General features: G+C 36.6%; 1 protein-coding gene across 1 annotated transcript in view; it reads right to left on the reverse strand.

The window, feature by feature from the left end:
- Positions 1-25,414, reverse strand: part of LOC145681112 (uncharacterized) — a 461,261-nt gene that overhangs the window by 89,644 nt on the left and 346,203 nt on the right. Inside the window, exons 11-12 of the mRNA XM_081752524.1 lie at positions 9,834-10,064; positions 1,076-1,306 (exon numbers count right to left, since the gene is read on the reverse strand). Of these exons, the coding sequence (XP_081608650.1) occupies positions 1,076-1,306; positions 9,834-10,064 (462 nt within the window). The remainder of the gene's footprint in view (positions 1-1,075; positions 1,307-9,833; positions 10,065-25,414) is intronic.

Consider the following 25,414-nt stretch of genomic DNA (forward strand, 5'->3'; position numbering starts at 1 on the left):
AATATTTCAAAATCTTTTTCAACACCTTTTTTATTATTTTACTCGAAATTTCTTCATAGTTTGTTATTAAAATACTTGCCAATATATCCTTAGTTTATTGTTCTAACAAACCAATATCTGTTGATAGTAAAGTAGTTTAGATTGATCGAGCTCCTGGGCCTTCAGAATTTCATGTCCCTCCCCCCGTTACGAAATCCTGGCTAAACGAAGCAATATATGTTCCAGAAAAACAGTTTAGAGTGATCGAGCCCCTTTTATGATGACCCCAGTGTTTCATGTCACGAGCCCTACCCACTTCACGAATATACATTTACACGTACAGCTTTATTTTTGTATTTTTAAACACTTTTTTAAAAAGTTTTTTAAACCAATTTAAAACCGTATTATAATTCAAAGTACTTATCATATTTCTATCGTAAACAAGAATATGTATTTAACTTCTTGAATACTTCGCTCCGCAGGAACCCGTTCAGCGCGTGCAACAAGCAAAAACATGTTTGGCGTCTCACAAATGAGATAAAAGAAAAGCAAAAGCAGCACAGCAGTGCCTTATCGAAATATACGTTGTGCCACAGTAGCGCTACAGGCGGAATGTGCACGAACTACAAATGAATATGTTTCTTACAAGTATCAGTCACTGTTGCACCCTCTTTACATTCTACACATGCTTTTTTCTCCCACTTTTTGACCTTGACAAGCAGAAGTACCAGGCTTTCCGAGTTCACAACCATAAACTGTTTGTGTACAGAGTACGTTTTCAGTTCTTTGATGACTGTGCGCGCGAAGAACAAGGGTGATGATCGGACTACCGTATACGGATAGGGATCGGATAAGGAAATGGAATAAAATAAGCGTTGGCAGTGTACGAACAGCTATAGGCCCATAAGTAGCTTATCTCTAAAACCATCGATGTTTTGGTTTGTTCGTCACGATTGGTTTTTATAGAACCACCTGTCTGTTCCGTATTCATTCCATGTAGTTTACTGAAAATAGGAGCAGAAAACTGTGACGTTTCAAAGCATCCAGTTGGAAATGACTTGAAAATAATATTACAGAAGTGACATAAAATCATTACCTTTATGGTATTGAGCAACTTGACCTCCTCCTCCTCGGTGATCGCTTCCAACACTTTCTCCTCCTCTTCCTCGCGTTGAACTTGAGCTACTTTCTCCACCTCTTCAGCTAATTCTTCGTCATGCACTTGAGGAGGTTGAGGCACTGTGGCTGCTGCATGCTGGCTTGCGGCTATTTCCTTCTCCTTCGCTTCGCTCTCAAAAGCCGTCACCTTAATTGTAGTTCCTGTTATCTAAACGTAAAGAAATTCATATTTATTAACACCATTTAATCTGAGTGTTTAACTAATCAATACAAATATTGAGTGCCTTAGTCCGGACAAAATGAAAATGCTGAATAACATTAGATTGAAAATGTGTAGTGTCGGATCTGCAGATACTCGGCAGCATAAAACAATGAATTTCACTACTAAATGTTTTAATACCATTAGTTGTGGATTTGATACAGCCTACTATCATCAAAGAGTCTTAATTGTGATATCTAAATTGTAATTTCATCCTCTCTCGTTTATGAGATTCTTTTTTCGTACTATAAGGTGACCCATAATTATATATATGATGTTTGACTGACTGTAGTATTTGTAATTCTGTACAAAAAGTTTCGATATAGCAACACTGTGTAGCGTGAGATTGAGAAAACGGTCACTGGACTTAGAACCTTAGAACCGTATCAGTGCGAAAGTGACTGAATGAAACATTCCCGATTTAAGACCACATGACGACGGAAGGTCGACGTAGGTCTGTGGTGTGGCCAGCTCGATCTCCCGATTTAAGACCACATGACTTTTTTCTATGGAGTGTTTTAAAGGATACAGTGTATCTACATCACATATGCAATACGGCTGAACTACGGAAAGCTATCACAAAAGAGTTGCATAGGATACTATTTCTATTTGAGTAGTAGAGTGATGGACCATGCCATGAAGAACAGAAATTAAAATTCTTGTAAGTAAATGTACGAGAGTAATGTGTTTTTGTTCAATTTTATGTTCAAGTTATATTGCTAGTTTCTTTGCTGCAGTCAATTCGAACATCATATATACACTTGAACTTGTGGTACCTGATGACCTATTGATAAATGTGGAAACGGCACCTCAATATGTGGATCCATTTTCGAGTGATTGGGTTTTAAGTATGTTGACGTTTGACCTCGATGGCCATTGTTTCGGAACTTGTAGTAGTTGATGACCAATTACTAAATGTGGAAACACCACTTCGATATTTGGCTCCGTTTTCGAGATATTAGGTTTTAAGTACTTTGACCTTTGACCTCGATGGTCACTATTTTTGGAACTTGTAGTAGTTGATGACCTCTTGCTAAATGTGGAAACACCACTTCGATATTTGACTCCATTTTCGAGTTTTGACCTTTGACCTCGATGGTCATTATTTTGGAACTTGTAGTATTTGATGACCAATTACTAAATGTGGAAAGAGCACCTCAATATGTGGATCCATTTTCGAGTGATTAGGTTTTAAGTATGTTGACCTTTGACCTCGATGGCCACTATTTTGGAACTTGTAGTAGTTGATGACCAATCACTAAATGTGGAAACAGCACCTGAGTATGTGGCTCCGTTTTCGAGTTTTGACCTTTGACCTCGATGGTCATTATTTTGGAACTTTTACTAAATGTGGAAACAGCACCTCGATATGTTGTTTTGTTTTTGAGTTTAACCTTTGTTCACGATGGTCAGTAGTTTGAGGACATGCTTGTGTCATTTCTGGTATGTTAAAATGATCAAATAGGGGTTGAAAAAGTAATCATAAAAGGGAACGAGTTCACCCCCTAAAAAGTGTTCATAAAAGGGAACGAATCTTATGTATTATCTGCTCTCCTATGTAATTTCATTAGGGGTGGAAAAAATGGTCATCAAAGCACCCTCTAAAATGATTATCTGTAGACCGTGGGTGTTCGATTGTAATCTTTGCTCGTTATGTTAAAATAAGGGTTGGAATGAGTTATGTATTCTTATGTCATTTCTGTTATGTTAAAATAGGGGTTGAAAAATATGCTCATAAAAGAGAACGAGTTCACCCCTAAAATGGAGGCCTGCTATGTTATGTAGTCTTCTGCTCTTATATGTGTTCGTAATCTTATGTTACCTACTATGTTAAAATAGTGCTGTGTGTTCATAGTCTCAGTGTAATTTCTGCTATGTTAAAATAGGGGTTGAAAACGAGTACACCCTTGTTATGTTATCTGCTCTGCTGTGTGTTTCATATTCTTATCTGTTATCTTCTCTTCTATGTGTTCGTAATTAAAATAGGGGTTGGAAACGAATACACCCTTGTTATGTTATGTACTCTTATGTGTTATCTAATCTGCTGTGTATTACGTACTCTTATGTGTTATCTTCTCTTCTATGTGTTCGTAATCTTATGTGTTATCTCCTATGTTAAAATAGGGGTTGAAAAATATGCTCATAAAAGAGAACGAGTTCACCCCTAAAATGGAGGTCATAAAAGGGAACGAGTTCACCCTGCTATGTTACGTATTCTTATATCATTTCTGTTATGTTAAAATAGGGGTTGAAAAATATGCTCATAAAAGGGAACGAGTTCACCCCTTAAAATGTGCTCGTAAAAGAGAACGAATACACCCCCTATAAAGTGCTCATAAAAGGGAATAAATTCACCCCTAAAATGAGGTCGTAAAAGACCATGGGCTCACGGTGTACGGTGGTCAATTTCTCAGGGGGCTCGTAAAAGGGAACGAGTTCACCCCTTAAAAAGTGCTCGTAAAAGAGAACGAATACACGTCCTTATAAGTGGTCATAAAAGGGATTAAATTCACCCCTAAAATGGAGGTCGTAAAAGACCGTGGGCTCACGGTGTACGGTGGTCAATTTCCCAGGGGCTCCTGAGTTGTCCTCATATGGCCTAGGTTGAGCCAGATCGATCATTTTTCTACTACTGAGGTTTTTAACAGGACACTTAAAGACCCAATTTTAGTGTCAAAATGGGAAACAATACAAATCATAAATGAAAACATGAACTTGAATAATATGTTTAGTCACTGATCATAAGTTCATTGTACTGCCACGAAACCTACAAATCAATATCATCGCCCTGGAAATCCCATTAATTATAATAAATATTGTCAACAGTACCATAAATAGGATTGTTTGTGTCGCTGGAACAGAACCTGTTATCACCATTGATAGGATTTATCTATCCTAAATTGCAGCACTTTAATTCATGTTATGTGACATTTTGAAAATTAAGGGGGGGGGTGCAATGACATCCGCCTTTCTTTAAATTTGGCCCACAATGTTGAGTGAAGGGTACTGTCCCCTCCAGAAAATTTTAGGTGGGCACGCCTATCACCAAAGTTCTAACTGTACAATATTATTATAAATCTTACTCTCTAATCCCAGTAATTATATACATATTTCAGCGTTTTTGATTGTGATCTAGAAGGGGAGAAAAGGGTTTGGAAGAGAATGAAGGTGTATACTACAATTATTATTATACTTAGATGTTTATATCTCGGGATCCCGTAAAGTTGAAGACATGAAACGTGGTATTTGAACTGAAATTGGTATGCTTAAAGATATATAAATTGCAAAGCCATAGTCCGAACAAACACGGTGGTCTGGGAGCAAATCCTCCAGGTATTTCAACTGAAATTCTGTATACTTGCAGGTATGTGAGGTGCGAGGCTGTAAAACGAGCAAACACTGATAATTGCAGGTTTGAGATGCAAAGCTTATACCGAACAAATTTGCGGGTCTGAGGGCAAAGCCTTCAGCGAGACGAAGGCTTGTATTGAATAAACTTTGGTGAAGACACTAAGGAGGCTCACACAATATTTTCTTTATTAATAATGAAATAGGAAGTGATAGTAGATTTATACAACTTCCGGTGTTAGTAGAGGGATTGGATTGGTGACACAATTATATTCTTGGGATGCTTAATTGATTGCAGAAAACTGCGTCTTGCTATCTACTTCCGTATAGAGGTTAATATCTACCAGTTCCAGTTTTAATAGTGGGTAAACGATGAAGATGAAGTGTATTCTTAGTCTATTGTAGAAAACCGGGTTACGGTTTCTGCTTTGCAGTGATCAACGTTAAAACCGAAAAGGGTTTATGTCTACCACTTCCAGTTTTAGTATAGGATTAAGAATGGAGTTGAGAACGGACGATTAATCGATTATGGAAGACAGCGTTTTGTTATCTATAATTTCTACAGTTTTTCTAACATAGCAATCAACGTTAAAAACAGGAAGTAGGTAATCGCTTCCACTTCCTGTTTTAGTTGTAGGTTAAGAACAGAGATAATATGCATTCTTAGGACGTTTAACCGATTTTCAGAAACACTTTCTAGCTTTCTACTAACGTCTTTAACTCTACAGTGATCAATCTTAAACCGGAAGTCGTTGATTTCTGCCACATCCAGTTCAAGAGTCACCTCCATTAATTTTAAAACATTTTTTCCTACATAATTATGTAACACTTGGTTTAATTCCAACTAAACTTGATACATATATGTCTTACAATCTGAAAAGAAATACTCCGGAGGGTAAGGAACCCCTAGCATCCCAAGGAGTGGGGATGGGAGAGCTGATATTTTAAAAATAATTGTAATGATCGATATTCGTGTTGAATCCATAGTTTTCGGGTCAGTCGCTGATATGGATAATGACTGTTTCCATACCGTTCAAGTTCATCTCTGAAGAATCGGGAAGAGTGACATTTTAAAAGGAATCGAAAATGACGGATATTAAAGGCGAATCCATAGTTTTCATTAGTGCTAAGACGAATAGTGGTACTTTTGATACAATTTATAAAGAAGTTGGAATGCAAGTTTTGAAATTAATTAATGTAAACTTATGCATTAAGACAAACTACACTATTTGCCATCCAAAGTTGTAGGTGCGACTGTAGAGTTTATTATTATTATTATTATTATTTTTAAAGTATACTTTTTAAATAGCACCACGACATGGGAGGGAGAGAGAGTGAGAGATTTCTGGCCTTTTCAACATATTCTTAAACGTTTATAAAGATTTTGTTAAGATTTTCTTATAATTTTAATTTATGTTTGTTTCTTATATTGCAAGTACACACAACTTGTAAGATATAAATACAACTTAATTTTGAAGAGACTCGAAAATAGTGACACCATTTCCGTTGTTCTAGTAGCTAGCACGCGCGCCTTTCGTGCACGTAGTCACACGTTCGATTCCCAGTGGGAGCCTCTTACAATGATTTGGACGATTACTGCGTTTGAATGTCATTATAATCTTTGAATCTACGTCTCATATAACCTCGATGCAGAAAAGGGAATCCTAAACTTAAATAATTAACTAACTCGAAATCGATGAGAATACAAAACTCAAGGTTTCGGTAGAAAACTAGCACAAAAATTTGGAATAGAAAAAGTATCAAGTATCCAGTTGGAGGGGGAGAGAAACGATGGGAACACGGATATAAGACCATAAAACACATTATTGAAATGTCAGTCAGTGATGATTATAGAGGTGGCTCTTGGGCCTAGAGCTTCGAAATTCCCTCTAGGGCATTTCCCGAACGTGCTCAATTTGAGTTACCAGAATTTTCACAGTACTATATTCACTCATCGTTTATTCAATCCCACCGCACTGGAAAATCTGAAATGAACATTGTCTCCTATCGTGCTCAATATGAATTACATGTATTTTTGCAGTACTGCTTTTCACCTCTAGTGTAATGAAATTCTTTCACGAGAAAATTCTGTAATCAACGTAGCCAAGGTGGTGTCCGGGCGATCCGGACTCCCCCCCCCCCCCCCCCTTCGAGACCAGAAATGAAAAATTAAGGAAGGATAAAACAAAATGAAATGACAAAAAGAAGGATCAGCGTTAAATATTAAAAAGAAAACTACAGGAAGCTTTTGTTTACTCTTTCTTATGAGGAGATCTGTATTACTTGCAATATGGTGGTGAGGTAAGCGAGGTATTCTGGAAGAGTCAGGGAATTTGAAATTTCAAAGAAAGTTATGGAATTCTCAGAATTCCTGCTACTATTCATGGAGATTTCAAGCTTTCGAAAGCATAACTGCCGTGGTGTAACAGCGTGGACAGTTTTAATCATAACTTTTCGTCACCGGATCCTTCCAGTATCAAACATGCTATTTCAAGGACAATTTTCTTTTGCTCTTTTAACCTGTCATTTGGAACCAACAGTAGTTGACGGAATAATAAAAACAGAAATCGTGTTGAAAGAAAGTTCTTTTAGCATTTGATTCAACAGAGAAAGGAACGCATATATTGTAAAACTAGTTGAATTTACACATGCTTCGCACAGAGGCTGCATTTGGAAGTCAACGCCTGTGGGATTATCACCAATGATCTCAGCAATCGCGAAAACTATGGATTTGACACTAATATCGGACATTTTGGATTAGTTTTATATGTCTTGGTATCTCACCCCCTCCGGTGACCCCCGGCCCGGAGCCGAATAGCGTGATTTTGGAAGTTAATGCGACTTGAGTTTCACCATTGATTTCAGCGACCGCGAAAATATGAATACGACACTAATAGCTAAAGTGGTAGAGCGTTGGCTTCGCATTCGGGAGGTCGTGGCTTCGAATCCCGCTGCCTACCATCCTGACTGAGGTTTTCCAGGGTTTCCCTCAGTCCTACCAGGCAAATGCCGGGATAGCACCTACTAAACAGGCCCTGGGCGATACCTTCCTAAATCCTTTCCATTGTTAATGTTGTTGGATATTCAATGCAAAATATCCTGTGGGAGTATCACCAATGATCTCAGCAATCGCGAAAACTATGGATTTGACACTAATATCGGACATTTTGGATTAGTTTTATATGTCTTGGTATCTCACCCCCTCCGGTGACCCCCGGCCCGGAGCCGAATAGCGTGATTTTGGAAGTTAATGCGACTTGAGTTTCACCATTGATTTCAGCGACCGCGAAAATATGAATACGACACTAATAGCTAAAGTGGTAGAGCGTTGGCTTCGCATTCGGGAGGTCGTGGCTTCGAATCCCGCTGCCTACCATCCTGACTGAGGTTTTCCAGGGTTTCCCTCAGTCCTACCAGGCAAATGCCGGGATAGCACCTACTAAACAGGCCCTGGGCGATACCTTCCTAAATCCTTTCCATTGTTAATGTTGTTGGATATTCAATGCAAAATGGCCTCTGAGCTGTGTCTGGTGATTGTTAAATAAATAAATATCGGTCATTTTCTACTACTTTTACATGTCCCGGTAAACGCCCCCCTGAGATCCCCCTGGTTCGAATTTCGACAAAAACGTTTAACTGTGGTCTGGAGCCTGAACCAAGGTATTCGTGACTAAAATTTGGTAACTCTCGGTCAATTCGTCTGGTTCCCAAGCCGGTTCCGGTAAACGCCTCCCTGAGACCTTACTGTTTCGATATATATATATATATATATATATATATATATATATATATATATATATAAAACGCTTCGTCTTGATCTGGGGCCTGGGCCAAGCTACCCCTGACCAAAATTTGGTAACTCTCGGTCCACTCGTCTGGTCCCCAGGCCGCACACAGACAGACAGAAAGATAAAGACACAAACAAACAAACTCTTTATTTTATTTATATTAGAAGATAGTTTACAAGACAGTATTCAGTATGTACAATTTTATAATAATTGAGGTCATAACGAAAGGAAAATTGTTATATTTGAATGAACAGGAGGACGTAAATATTTCAAAATCTTTTTCAACACTTTTTTTATTATTTTGCTCGAAATTTCTTCATAGTTTGTTATTAAAATACTTGCCAATATATCCTTATTTTATTGTTCTAACAAACCAATATCTGTTGATAGTAAAGTAGTTTAGATTGATCGAGCTCCTGGGCCTTCAGAATTTCATGTCCCTCCCCCCGTTACGAAATCCTGGCTAAACGAAGCAATATATGTTCCAGAAAAACAGTTTAGAGTGATCGAGCCCCTTTTATGATGACCACAGTATTTCATGTCACGAGCCCTACCCACTTCACGAATATACATTTACACGTACAGCTTTATTTTTGTATTTTTAAACACTTTTTTTAAAAAGTTTTTTAAACCAATTTTAAACCGTATTATAATTCAAAGTACTTATCATATTTCTATCGTAAACAAGAATATGTATTTAACTTCTTGAATACTTCGCTCCGCAGGAACCCCTTTCAGCGCGTGCAACAAGCAAAAACATGTTTGGCGTCTCACAAATGAGATAAAAGAAAAGCAAAAGCAGCACAGCAGTGCCTTATCGAAATATACGTTGTGCCACAGTAGCGCTACAGGCGGAATGTGCACGAACTACAAATGAATATGTTTCTTACAAGTATCAGTCACTGTTGCACCCTCTTTACATTCTACACATGCTTTTTTCTCCCACTTTTTGACCTTGACAAGCAGAAGTACCAGGCTTTCCGAGTTCACAACCATAAACTGTTTGTGTACAGAGTACGTTTTCAGTTCTTCGATGACTGTGCGCGCGAAGAACAAGGGTGATGATCGGACTACCGTATACGGATAGGGATCAGATAAGGAAATGGAATAAAATAAGCGTTGGCAGTGTACGAACAGCTATAGGCCCATAAGTAGCTTATCTCTAAAACCATCGATGTTTTGGTTTGTTCGTTACGATTGGTTTTTATAGAACCACCTGTCTGTTCCGTATTCATTCCATGTAGTTTACTGAAAATAGGAGCAGAAAACTGTGACGTTTCAAAGCATCCAGTTGGAAATGACTTGAAAATAATATTACAGAAGTGACATAAAATCATTACCTTTATGGTTTTGAGCAACTTGACCTCCTCCTCCTCGGTGATCGCTTCCAACACTTTCTCCTCCTCTTCCTCGCGTTGAACTTGAGCTACTTTCTCCACCTCCTCAGCTAATTCTTCGTCATGAACTTGAGGAGGTTGAGGCACTGTGGCTGCTGCATGCTGGCTTGCGGCTTTTTCCTTCTCCTTCGCTTCGCTCTCAAAAGCCGTCACCTTAATTGTAGGTCCTGTTATCTAAACGTAAAGAAATTCATATTTATTAACACCATTTAATCTGAGTGTTTAACTAATCAATACAAATATTGAGTGCCTTAGTCCGGACAAAATGAAAATGCTGAATAACATTAGATTGAAAATGTGTAGTGTCGGATCTACAGATACTCGGCAGCATAAAACAATGAATTTCACTACTAAATGTTTTAATACCATTAGTTGTGGATTTGATACAGCCTACTATCATCAAAGAGTCTTAATTGTGATATCTAAAATGTAATTTCATCCTCTCTCGTTTATGAGATTCTTTTTTCGTACTATAAGGTGACCCATAATTATATATATGATGTTTGACTGACTGTAGTATTTGTAATTCTGTACAAAAAGTTTCGATATGGCAACACTGTGTAGCGTGAGATTGAGAAAACGGTCACTGGACTTAGAACCTTAGAACCGTATCAGTGCGAAAGTGACTGAATGAAACATTCCCGATTTAAGACCACATGACGACGGAAGGTCGACGTAGGTCTGTGGTGTGGCCAGCTCGATCTCCCGATTTAAGACCACATGACTTTTTTCTATGGAGTGTTTTAAAGGATACAGTGTATCTACATCACATATGCAATACGGCTGAACTACGGAAAGCTATCACAAAAGAGTTGCATAGGATACTATTTCTATTTGAGTAGTAGAGTGATGGACCATGCCATGAAGAACAGAAATTAAAATTCTTGTAAATAAAGGTACGAGAGTAATGTGTTTTTGTTCAATTTTATGTTCAAGTTATATTGCTAGTTTCTTTGCTGCAGTCAATTCGAACATCATATATACACTTGAACTTGTGGTACCTGATGACCTATTGATAAATGTGGAAACGGCACCTCAATATGTGGATCCATTTTCGAGTGATTGGGTTTTAAGTATGTTGACGTTTGACCTCGATGGCCATTGTTTCGGAACTTGTAGTAGTTGATGACCAATTACTAAATGTGGAAACACCACTTCGATATTTGGCTCCGTTTTCGAGGTATTAGGTTTTAAGTACTTTGACCTTTGACCTCGATGGTCACTATTTTTGGAACTTGTAGTAGTTGATGACCTCTTGCTAAATGTGGAAACACCACTTCGATATTTGACTCCATTTTCGAGTTTTGACCTTTGACCTCGATGGTCATTATTTTGGAACTTGTAGTATTTGATGACCAATTACTAAATGTGGAAAGAGCACCTCAATATGTGGATCCATTTTCGAGTGATTAGGTTTTAAGTATGTTGACCTTTGACCTCGATGGCCACTATTTTGGAACTTGTAGTAGTTGATGACCAATCACTAAATGTGGAAACAGCACCTGAGTATGTGGCTCCGTTTTCGAGTTTTGACCTTTGACCTCGATGGTCATTATTTTGGAACTTTTACTAAATGTGGAAACAGCGCCTCGATATGTTGTTTTGTTTTTGAGTTTGACCTTTGTTCACGATGGTCAGTAGTTTGAGGACATGCTTGTGTCATTTCTGGTATGTTAAAATGTTCAAATAGGGGTTGAAAAAGTAATCATAAAAGGGAATGAGTTCACCCCCTAAAAAGTGTTCATAAAAGGGAACAAATCTTATGTATTATCTGCTCTCCTATGTAATTTCATTAGGGGTGGAAAAAATGGTCATCAAAGCACCCTCTAAAATGATTATCTGTAGACCGTGGGTGTTCGATTGTAATCTTTGCTCGTTATGTTAAAATAAGGGTTGGAATGAGTTATGTATTCTTATGTCATTTCTGTTATGTTAAAATAGGGGTTGAAAAATATGCTCATAAAAGAGAACGAGTTCACCCCTAAAATGGAGGCCTACTATGTTATGTAGTCTTCTGCTCTTATATGTGTTCGTAATCTTATGTTACCTACTATGTTAAAATAGTGCTGTGTGTTCATAGTCTCAGTGTAATTTCTGCTATGTTAAAATAGGGGTTGAAAACGAGTACACCCTTGTTATGTTATCTGCTCTGCTGTGTGTTTCATATTCTTATCTGTTATCTTCTCTTCTATGTGTTCGTAATTAAAATAGGGGTTGGAAACGAGTACACCCTTGTTATGTTATGTACTCTTATGTGTTATCTAATCTGCTGTGTGTTACGTACTCTTATGTGTTATCTTCTCTTCTATGTGATCGTAATCTTATGTGTTATCTCCTATGTTAAAATAGGGGTTGAAAAATATGCTCATAAAAGAGAACGAGTTCACCCCTAAAATGGAGGTCATAAAAGGGAACGAGTTCACCCTGCTATGTTACGTATTCTTATGTCATTTCTGTTATGTTAAAATAGGGGTTGAAAAATATGCTCATAAAAGGGAACGAGTTCACCCCTTAAAATGTGCTCGTAAAAGAGAACGAATACACCCCCTATAAAGTGCTCATAAAAGGGAATAAATTCACCCCTAAAATGGAGGTCGTAAAAGACCATGGGCTCACGGTGTACGGTGGTCAATTTCTCAGGGGGCTCGTAAAAGGGAACGAGTTCACCCCTTAAAAAGTGCTCGTAAAAGAGAACGAATACACCCCCTTAAAAGTGGTCATAAAAGGGATTAAATTCACCCCTAAAATGGAGGTCGTAAAAGACCGTGGGCTCACGGTGTACGGTGGTCAATTTCCCAGGGGCTCCTGAGTTGTCCTCGTATGGCCTAGGTTGAGCCAGATCGATCATTTTTCTACTACTAACCTCCAACCTCTGATAATATTTCTAGCCATACGAGCCCAAGAAACGTAAATCCTTCTTCAAAAAGCCGCAAAACCCCAGCTGCAGATCCTAAAGATGTGTTGACAATTCCATCAGTCTTCATCTTTTGCAACGTAGAGAGAATTTCTTCATAATGTTAAACAACTCCCGTTATTAGATTAAGTCTACAAATTCATCTAGTGGGACATAATGATTTAATGTTTACAATGTTTAAGACGAGACCACAAGCATGAGCCTCGATTAGAGCAAAAAATCATGACCTCAATAAAAGTTACTGTGAAAACAGTACTCATAGTTCGTGCACCCACTGCAAAGAGTTTCTCACTAGTTCTGATGCACTACAGACATCCCTTAATCACAAGATTAGTACTCTGATCTCCACAATGTACGTACAAAGCAAGAAGTTGCTGTTTACATATAATAGATGGGATACTAATTCCAGAGCCATCACTCGTATTTCCAGAGCCATCATAAACTTGTCCACTGAGTTGAGCAATTGAAAGCTGGAGTCTCACCATCTCATCCAGAATAACTGAAGCTATAAACTCACCAGTAGTTTTTTGATATACTGTAGAACACAAGAAAACTTTCATGAGAACAGAGATCTTCATCAACTTACCTGGCACAAATACTTATCGCCATTCACATCACGGGAACCATCAGACACGATAGAGAACAGAGGAGGGTTTTGAGATTTGATTTTGTTACATGTATGAAAAGCAATTTCTTGGGTTATGGTTTCGAAATTTCGTTCTGGCTTTTAACATCCATGAAATTACATCTCTTCATGTTTCCCTTTATCCGGCTCTTCAATTGTGGAAAATCGTCAGAGCAAAGGCTCATCAACTGAAATTAATTCCTGAACCGGGAATCATGTTCTCTAAATGCGAGTCCTTGTCTTGCAAGATAACGTATACTTGAAATTACATTTTTTTCCCCAGGAATTTCCTGGCTTTCAGTTGTTCATCTAAAATTTGTCTGTTTAATTGTTTTTTTATTGGATTTTTTTCTCTGCGTGTAGCTCAGTACAGCCAGTTTATCGCATTCTGAAGTTTCGTGTATACTTAATTTCTCTTTAGCCTTCTTCCAGTTGCAAAGTCCTACAGAGAGAAATCGTCTTCCATGGTTTTCGTAAGAACTTTTTTTAAAAAGAATTTTTCAAGATGTCCATACAGTAAAAACAGAAAATGACGTTAATTTAGTTTGGATAGACGTGCAGCCACGGAAGGAACCAAGTTGGCACAAATTTCAATGTTCGACCTTTCAGGGACTGTTGTGGAAAATTTGTAGGTAACACTAAAGTCTAACTGGGCTTTGAAATGTTCGAAGGGTGGGGAAAATCTGAACCACTTGCTAGACGTGGAGATTGAGAGGTTTTTTCTATAGACACTAATGGCGATGGTGACCAATACAAGATTTGAATTTCCATTGTCAGTTTCAGGTTGTTATCCATCAGCTGAACTATCATTTGAATTAATTTTTCTCTTCTTTTCTTCAACAATGGCACTGCTTTGGCCCACGTGCTGTCTTCTTTGCTTTTTCTTATGACAAATTGATTCATTTCAAAAAATAAAACAACAATAAACAGAAACAAGAAATGAAAAACTTAATATCAACATTATATTCACACTAACACATAAAAACAGCTGTCTAAATAACGTTACTGTTGGAGAAAACACGCTGCAAAACATGTCCTTTGAAAAACAGTGGCGCACTTGCGCATAGGCCAGTTGACGAAGTTCAACAATACATTAGAAGGAACACGCAAAGAGACCTACGTTACCCACACACGAAGAAAAAGATCTTTTTAGGCAAGTTTTGAGTTATATTTCCGAAGCTAAACAGTGTTGTAAGTCTTCCATCGTTTGTCGAGGTTGGCACAATAATGGTAGTATTTTTACACGAAGCCGATACAGCAAGAGTCGGTATATTAAATAAAAAAAGATCATTCCACATTTTCTCTTTTTTCTTTGTAATGCTATAAGTGTAGAAGGAAAGGAATCTTTTTAGATACTTACAAAGCAACACTTTTTTTTTCTTGCCGCTACCGCTTTCTTGGAAGACTGAAGATAAAATCTCAAGGCAGAAATATTTGAAACTGAGCATGAAACTTTTAATAAGTACTAAGCAGAGATAAAGTGGGTCAAGTTTTCTGAGTGGGTCAGTGGGTCGTGGGTCAACAGCATGTGACCCACTGTGACCCTCCACCCACCGTGACCCACTGCGACCCACCACCCACCATGACCCACTGTGACTCACCACCCACCGTGACCCACTGCGACCCACGGACTCAGTATGGGGTACCGACCCTCTCTGCTCACTGCATTGTAGACAGTATCTTCTAAAGACTGGTAAATTTGTCTCCGTTATACTTTCAAGACCTTCATTTCCCTTCCTTTTCCACCTGTTTCTGTCTACTTACCTGAGGTGAGTATATCTAACCAAGTGAAAAAAGAACTTCAGGCACTTTTGGATATTGATATTTTTAATAGTAATAATAGCAATAGGACTTACACTACAACTTGACTTTCGAGACCTGTGGGCTTTTAGAGCTAACTACGGGAAAAAATACATTTTTGAATCACTGTAATATATAATTTATTATATAAAAAAATGAATGCAACTATGTCTGCCTGATCATCACGGTCAAATTTCAAAGTCAAATGAAATTACTTTTGATACATAGTTAGGCCTTAATCCAAATTGGGATGTTATATTGCTTTTATTATAATGCATAATATCCTAAGGATCCAAATTTATGCGAAAAAAATGAGTATCTCGCAAGCCCTTAAACTTACGGAGCTGAAATTCAGTGTATTAACTCTTTATTGAAAATAAACAGAATGTGTCCTAGCATTTTTTAAAATTCTCCTTTATGTGTGTGTGTGGGGGGGGCAGTTTCTATATATGGAAAATTGGTAGTGAGTTGGTTTGTAAAAATGATCGAAAACGATCGATGTTATTTAAGAAAGAAATCAGAAACAAAAAATACAGTGCTTTTCTTCATATATCCATTGCTTTCTGCTATAATAATTGCTTAAGCTTATGTTTATTATATGGAGCGCTTACAGCACAGGGCAATCAACCCATAAAGTTGTGAGAAAAATAGGCAAAAATTTGTACTGTAAGCTTAATTACACTAAAATTTCAAGTTTGGGTTGTACGCATAATTGTATGGAAAATTTTTCAATTTTTCCCTTTACGTTGGTCTACTTACTTTAATTTGGAACTTTGAAATTTCATCCTTTTTTCCACTGAAAAGTATTGATAATTCAACAAGGAAATAATTATACTATGATAATTTAATTGAAATTCATCGTAATTTTGCACATGGCAAACAGCAGTGTGGTAATTGAAGTTGAAGAAGGAGGGAAATTCCCATTCACCTCTGAACACTTTCCAGGAACCTCGTTCCCTTTAGCTTTCTAGACGGGGGAGGGAACTTGGTAATAGTATCAAACCTTCATGTGTAATTACAAAAATTAAATTTATAAACAAATAAGAAATCATCAGTTTATCAGGCTTTATTTGATACTTTATTCACAAGATTCACTATCTTGGTAGATGAAGTTTCTGTTCTACATAGGTCGACATTGCCAACTGACATGGTCGATATGGAAAAGATGTTGTATGGTGATAGAGAGATGATACTTCTTGCTGAGTATTTCAAATCTGACCAAGCAAAATCGTTATCAGACTTACGTCTAACAAGTAGATTGTCGATGAGAAGTTGCAGAAATCGGATAGAAGTATTATCAATTTCCACGACAGAGTGCGAACGGGGATTTCCCCTTATGAATTTACAGATGACTGATATTAGAAATAGACTAAGTGCTCAAACGTTGTGTAACTTGTTGCTCATCAATGTTAATGGCCCACCGCTAGACAAGCTCAAAGTAAACGAGCTAGTTATTTCTTGGCTGAAGGATGGACATTATTCCACTGCGGATGATTTACCGTCAAAAAGTGATTACACAAATTACAATTATGAGCATACTTTATGGAGATGCTCTCACATAGGGTACCCGAGCACCTTTATACCCTATGAACAACTGATTTTTCAAGTCTTTTGTGAGAAAAATACTGTGAACTGAGAAACCATAATCTTTTCCATATTGTACAGGGTATTTTCCTGCCAGTAGAAGTTTCTTGTGGAATGCGTTCAGAAATTAACACTTGCAAGAATACTCTCTTAGTACAAGTATATTTTAGGCACACAATAATTTCCCCCCACCTCGAACTGTTTCAATTTCCTCACTGACAAACACTTTACCATTTTATATCGTAAAGGTCAGATCCACCGTTATTTTAACAGAGTGGTGCTTGAGCGATTGACTAGAAATTCAAACGCCGATTAGTGACAATTTCACAGTCTTGTTTTATTACAAGTGTAAACTCTTTAGTCAGTTCAGAAGAGGCCGTGGATCGTGTTCAGAGTTGATGACGATGGATTTAGGTGAGTCAGAGTACGTCAAAGTGGATGAGAGTGGTTCATGGTGGGTGGTGGGTCAGAGTGGGTCACCGTGGGTGGTGGGTCACAGTGGGTCACGGTGGGTGGTGGGTCATGGTAGGTGGTCGGTCAGTGAGTCGTGGGTCACAGTGGGTGGTGGGTCAAGTTTTCATTGACCCACGCCAACTCTGGTACTAAGTCAAATTCGAAATACTTTTGCCTTGGAACCAAGTTGTAAATCTTTCACAAAGCTGTAGCTGTTCAAAACGAAAACACACACTAAGAATCGCGTACTTTCAATTAGAACCTATTTTCATAAAGATTTTTATAAAGTTTTTCATATAGCTCACACACATAATTAATGATATTGTCAATGATAGGCTATATAGTGTTCATTGGGCCAAACACTCCAAACAATAAAGATTCATCTTACACTGGAGAAATAGTTATGCTTCGTTTTTCATTATCATTTGACCATAAAACAAATGCTGGAGAGATATATTAACCTCGTATACAAATGTGTGGTGTTGGGATGTATAACTCGTTGAGATATGATGCTTTACTTTTTAAATTTTCAATACTTCCGCGTACTCCTAAAAATTGTAATAAAGAAATAACGTCCATTTTTAAAAAAAAATATGCAATTATAACTCAACAATCTTCACAAAATTTGCAATCGATTAGTGAAAACGGCATCTTTCCAGAGCTTGTAGTTTCCGAGATATGATTGTTAAAAGAATTTGTCACATACATATAAACGTTTCTTGACCACAAACATATAAACGTAGCATTTTAATATATAGATATTTAAAAATTTTATTTTTTCTGCAAAAAAATGTGTGCACGCTTTGTGGTAGTTTTCGACGTAGCTAATACAGTGTTGCTACTTTCTATACTTCATTTATATTCCTTGGTAATTGTTACAGAGGTTTCCTCAATGAAATTGTAATTCCTTTCAATTCCAGGAATTATTCATTGACAATCGACGTTCCCATTCCAGTATTTCATCATTTTTGCGAGATGTTTGGGGAAGAATTCCTGCTATACAATTTTCTGGGGAGGACAATCTCGTCCTAGAAAATTTCTGGGGGGGACGCGTCCCCCTCATCCATCCCGGCTGGCACGCCCATGATTTGGTCCATCCCGTCCGTTACTCCGCACGAAACTCTTGAACGAAACTGAATTTGACTTCTGTTTTTTGCAATTGATAGCTAGAGTAATTATCTCGAAAGAGTTCGTTAGTAGAGGATCATAAACCAGGAGGTTGTGGATCAGAAACCAGGAGTGGTAGAAATCAACCATTTTTGCTTTTAACTTTGATCCTGCACACCAAAAAGGGTAATAGATAGCAAGAACCCGTTTCCGGCAGTCGATTTAGCATCCCAAGAATATCTTTCAACTCCATCCTTAATACTGCATTGAAATAGAAAGTGGCAGAAATAAACTAGTTCCCGCTTTAACATTGAACGGGGAAACACGGTAATATATAGCGAGAAACAGTTTTGGGAAATCGACTAAAAGATTCCAAGAACACTTTTCATTTCTATCCTTAACACTTTGATAAAACTAGAACCGGTAGAAATCAACAACAAGAATCGGTTTACTTTTCATTACTGTGGAGCAAAAGCTGTAATAGATAGCGAGAAGCTGTTTTCGACAATCGACGGAGCATTTCAAGAATACATTTTGTCTATCCATAACACTCTAATAAAATCAGAAATGACAGGGTGTTTACTAAAATTCCAAAATGAAATTTCATGACCTTTTCTTTAACAAACCATTAAATTTAGTAACATTCTCAAACGCGAATTTGAGTGCGACTTGGACCAATTTTCATGCACGTGATAGAAGCGTGCTTTACTTGTGATTTGGTAGCGTCTAAAACCATAGACGTTTTTGGTGGTGAATTTTGACATTTTATAGAGCAACATTTTCCAGTATGATCTTATATTTGTACAGATAAAATGAATCGTGACCCAAAAGCAAAATTTCGTGACATTTTCTTGACTTTCATGACCGTTTTCTGATTTCGTGACTTTTTAAAATCCCTTTCGTGACCGATAGACACCCTGGTAATCGTATGACTTCCAGTTTCAATGTAATATACATAGAACATGGCGGCCTATAAGAGACAGCGAGAAGAGGTTTTTTTATTTTAAAAAGGGGGGGAGTTAGCGTTCTTAAAATATGTACCATCTCTTCTTTTACCCTGTAATTATTAGAAATCAACCACTTCCGGTTTTAACGTTCATCGTTGTACAGTCTTGTTCAAGAAATCTTGACCACTCACCCTACTATGAAAGATGATATTCTTGGAACCGCAAAAGAAAATTATAATGCTGTGGCTCTAAATAAACTTCTTAATCGACCAAACAAAATTCACATTTATTTGATTTAATTCTAACTGTAGGTAAGACTACAGGCCTTTTCAAAGAGAGTTGAGTGGCAAAGATTTCTTGACCAAGACTGTGTGTGACAAACAGCAATAGATAGGCACGGTGTTTGTATTTGATTAAGCGTCCCTAGAATATATTCCATCTCCACTCTAAACACTAGTCTATAACACTAAGTAGTAGATATCTACTACAACTTCTGGTTTCAATTTTAATTTTAAAATATTGGGTGGTCCTGTTTACTGTCTTTAAGAGATTTTGTTTTAAATGAGAAGTCCTAAAGCCAAATTTCATGTTTGTAACTTTCAGAGATTCTGAGATACCGATATGCAATTATATGAGTAATAATTCCTATTCTCGCCTTTTCCTTCCCCTTTGTTGCTAACTAGGGATGATTCCATTCCGGGACCAAGTACCTGAGGAAAACCTATATATCGTGTGAAAGCTCTTGCCATGAGAAGTACGAAACCGTTTTCAAATCACGGGCAAAACCGCAACTTGACCCTATAATGGGCCACTTTGTTGGTGCTTTTGATTCTATGTATGGCATATTAAACAGAACTTAAAACGAATGTTACGATGCGCCACGCGTAGGCGAGTGGCCATATCTTACTCCTTTTGGACTAATTGCTTGAGCGTGACTCGGGCAAGAGTTTGATAATATCACTTTGCACCCAAACGTACCCATTTGGTCAGTGTTGCCAACGAATTGTAAATATAATGTGGCAGATGGTTTCTATACCACTGGATGTATATCCATGGAACGTGGCATAAACATCATTCGTTACTGTAGAAAATATACTGGGGACGTATTTCTCTCCGAGTATAGTAAATTAATTCCTCCCTCCTTCTGCTTAAAAGGAGAATTTCGAAAACTCTGAAAACTCAAAACTCTGAATTCCATTCCTTTTAGTTCAGAGTTAATATACCAAATTTCACATTTCGAATTTAAGCGAATTTCACATTTCATGACATGTTCTGAATAAATAGTGGTAAATTTTAATATTATAGAAATCGTCTCTTTTCTCCATCTTTAAGAGGGGAATTTCCGAAACATACGTTCAATTATTTTTAGTTAAGAAATCAAAGCCAAATTTCACACCTCAAACGTAAGCAAAGGCAGAAATTTTAATAGGTAGACAATATCCTCCATCCTCCTCTTAGGACAGAATTTTCGGTAAAGCTAAACATGTATTGGTTTGTTTTTAATTGAGTTTAATTCTGAAATTTCACGTCACCAATATAAAGAATTCTTACATTTATCATTTTCTAAAAATAAATGAAATAAAATACAGTTGAAAAATTAATGTTATACGAATTACTCCTTTCTTGTTTAGGTGCCGAATTTTCCAAAACTGTGAGAAACATGTTCAGTTATTTTTAATGGTTAGTTTATATGCCTAGTTTCATCTTCCTTACTTCAGGGATTAGCAAGATACACTATCCTGTTTACGCCCCTAAGAATACATATTTCCAAAAATCCTTCTTTATCCCTTGTTTTCCTCAAAAAGAGTATTCTTGCTAATTATTGTATTATGGCTTGGTCGATAATGAGTAACTCACTTATATTGTCTTATATACAGTATAGATTATTAATATTATTGTTATTATTTTTGTTGCTATTACTGATGATTTGAGAATACAATGCTGCAACTAAAATTGCAGAAACGGTGAATGACATGCGCGAATGATGTGGGCGTGAAGTATGTAGGGTTTAAGAATGTGGGCGCTTGTTAAAAATGTTAGAACAATTGCAATAGAGGATCCCAAAACTTTAATTTAGAAAACAGCGTCTTGTATCATTTGCTACTTTATAACACTACATCGAATAATCTATAAGAATATAGTACTTCTGTTAAATTACCTCGCTGAACAGTACTAAATGGTCACCGAAGGCTACCATGAAATGGAGGCTCCACACAACTAGATCTACTTCTTCTTTAGTTAACTAACCATTAAGTATAATATCGAAGTACCATTATAGATAAAGTGAGACTGTAGAAAAAATGAACCTTTCCTCTAACAGTTAAAAGAATAACAGAACATGCACGCAATAATAATAATAATAATAATAATAATAATAATAATAATAATAATAATAATAATAATAATAATAATAGACCACGATAGCTGCTGCGACTAAGTTATTGCACACGATAGCTCTTGAAAGAAAGGAGATTTTTATTTTTTATATATATATATATATATATATATATATATATATTTTTTTTTTTTTTTTTTTTGCAAACTATGGGTAGAGTAATTTTTTCGGAGGAGCTAGTTAATTCAAGTGATCCATAAACCGAAAGTGGTAGAAATCAACCTTTTCCAAGTTTTAACCTTGACCACTATAAAACAAAAAACGGTTTTCGGCAATCGATTAAGCATTCCAAGAATACTTTTCATCTCCTTCCATTACCAACCGAAAGTGGTAGAAATAAACCATTTCCTGGTTTACGTTGAACACTATAAAGCAAAATCGATAAATAGGGACGAGCGGCTTTCTGTAATGGCAAATCCTTTAGATTGGATCTGGCAAGAGATTACCGAGAAATAAATTACCACACGCAAATCAAGTCCAAAACTTGGCCAAGCTCGGCCAGCAAATGTAGAGATCTTAATTAGGTTGAGGGCTGCCCACCACCGAATTTTGTTCCGATTCGGCCAATAGTTATAAAGAAAATCTTGCTGGCTAATAAAGTAGTTATCGAGAAATAAGCTATGAAATGCAACCCGTGTCCACCCTGTTCTTGGCCGAGTTTGACCGCAGAATATACCAGTACTTATTCCTTAGGAAATGGGCTAGTAGCTCACAAAATTTAGTAAACATTCGGCTAGTATTTAATTTAAAAATAAACTCTAGTAAAAACCGTAAAGAGGATGACGTAATATGTTCTCAATTAATACGGATACCGGAATTTGTATCATATTTCTTTCTATTCTGGTATTAATAAGAGAGATTACTGTCGAGATGGAACACACTCTTGGGGTACTTAATGAATTACATAAAATCCCTTCTAGCTCCCCAATCTATAACAATCAATTTATAACCGGAAGTGATTGATATCTGCCACTTCTGCTTGTAGTATAAAGGTTAGAGTCGAGATAGAACATATTCTTGAGACACTAAATGATTATAGAAAACCGCTTCTCCTTATCTGTTATCTTTTCTAATCTATCAACACTAAAACCGGAAGTAGTTGGGTTTTACTACTTCCGGTTTGGAGTTTAAGAGAGATAATAACTTTCCTGTTCCCACAACGTTAAATTGATTCCATAAAACTGTTTCTCCCTATATCTTATAGTTTATGCTCTATGTAAATTAAATTGAAACCGGAAGTTATAGTTGATTTCTACTTACTTTTACTAGGGTGTTAAACACGAAGATGAAAGTTAGTTCTGGAACGCTTTATCGATTGCCGAAAACTGCTTTTTACTATATATTGTAGTTTTCGCTCTATAGTGATCAACGTTGAAACCGGAAATGGCTCAATTCTGTTATTTTCAGAATTTACTAGCTTGTTAAATGTGAAGGTTATCCTTGAAAAGTTTAATTGATTGCCGATATCTTCTCCTTATCTATTATCGTTTTTGCTCTACAGTAATAAGCTGCTAAAACCGGAAATGGCTCATTTCTACCATTCCCAGTTCTATTAGAATGTTAAGAATAAGATGACAGATTCCCTTGAAACGTATAATCGATTGCCGAGAACCGGTTTTCGCTATCCATTACCGTTTTTGTTTTATATTGATCAACGTTAAAACCTAAAATAACTCATTTCTACCGTTTTGTTTGTCGAATCACCTCTATTAATGAATTCTCTCTAGAAAATCACGCTATCTACTTATTGCAAAATAATAATAATAATAATAATAATAATAATAATAATAATAATAATAATAATAATAATAATAATAATAAATAAATAAATAAATAAATAAATAAAAAATAGAAAATTCGCATCCTTTCAAATGTTATCGTTCGAAGTAACGTACGTACTAACATTACAATATTACAAGTTCCACTTCGTGATCCTAATAATAATAAAATCTTAAAGAGGATCTTGTTATATTTTCTGTAGTGATTTGGGAACCAGAAGCTCTAGTATATTTATTTCACTTCCGATTTGAGTAGAGGGATTACTGCCGAGATGGAATATACTCTTGGGGCACTTAATGAATTACATAAAAAAAGCCTTCTTGCTATCCATTCTATAACGCTCAATGTTATAACCGGAAGCGATTGATTTCCACCACTTCAAGTTTTAGTAGAAAGATTAGAGTCGAGATAGAACATATTCTTGGGACACTTAATTGATTTCTGAAAACCTCTTCTCGCTATTTAGTATCGTTTTAATCTGTTCTAAGCAACAATAAAATGGAAAGAAGTTGAGTTTTGCTACTTACGACTTGATTAGAAGTTTAAGAGAGAAGACGATATTTATTCCCACAACGCTATATTGATTCCTAAAACAGCTTCTTCCTATCCCACTATGTAGATTAATTTGAAGCCAGAAGTCATAGTTAGGTTAATTTCTATCTCTTCCGGTTTTACCAGGATGTTAACGATGAAGCTGAAAGTTGTCCTTGATACACTTTATCGATTGCCGAAAACTGCTCCTTACTATTTATTACCATTTCCGCTCTATAGTGATCAACGTTAAAATCGGAAACGACCCATTTCTACCACTTCCAGTTGGCGAATCACTTCCATTAAGGAACTCCCTCGAGAGGAATCACTCTACTTATTTATTGCAAAAATCAGAATTAAAAAAAAAATTCGCATTTGTCCAAAGTTATCGTGTGAAGTAACGGCCGCACGTACGTACGTACTAATATCGATAAGTTCCACTACGCGATCCCAATTAATACTTCATATACCCGCGCCACACACACACACTAGCATATGTATACACGGAAGTATACCTGGTAGTATCCACACGCTTATGCCGGAAATAAGAAACACACACACACACACAGAGAGAGAGAGAGAGAGAGAGAGAAAATCTTGTTTTACCTTTATAGTGAATGCACCATTACTCACAAAATCAATTTAAAAAAGAAAAAAAAACTTGTAAATGAAACTTTCAAAGATTGGTACCAAATCTGCGTGTAACACATGAAATTGTTCCATAATGATTGATTCGTAATATGATGTAATTGGTTTTCGTAGTGGTAGTATAACAAAATGCCTTCAAATTGACCACAAAATAAAAAGTGAAATTTATTTCTCAAATGTTGTAACATCGAAGTCGGTGGGCATTATGGGAACCGTGTAGAATAACAATATATGAAAACAAATATTAATATACTTCACGTTTTCCAGTGTGTGCAAGAAAGCTTCGAATTGTGTTTGATGTCATAATCATTAACTGATGTATACATATATATTGAAATGGAAACAACAAAGGCTACAAAGTATGTGATTGTATAAAGGGCATCATGTTGAATGGCCATACAGATTTCCTAATTTTTAAACATGTGTGCTCAGTGGTCAACGTTATTGCGATACTGCACTCCTTCCCTACGTGCGTCTTTTCAGAAATGAAGCCGGCCCCAAATTCTACTTTATGGATGATAACATGAGAATACATTTAACATTGCATCTGGACTTCCCCTTTTTCCGACTTCAATACTATCATGTACATTTGTAATGTTGTGGCAAAACGTCTTGCATCATATGCAGACTAGTGTAAAACGTTTAAAATCAAATATTTTTACAATTGCATATGCCATAAAATTATGACAAAATAGATGTCCGGAATGAGTAATTAGAAATGACTTTAACTATTAGTGATAG

Source organism: Thermobia domestica, chromosome 3 (genome assembly GCF_964235325.1).
Source record: "Thermobia domestica chromosome 3, izTheDome1.hap1.1, whole genome shotgun sequence".
Taxonomy (NCBI): domain Eukaryota; kingdom Metazoa; phylum Arthropoda; class Insecta; order Zygentoma; family Lepismatidae; genus Thermobia; species Thermobia domestica.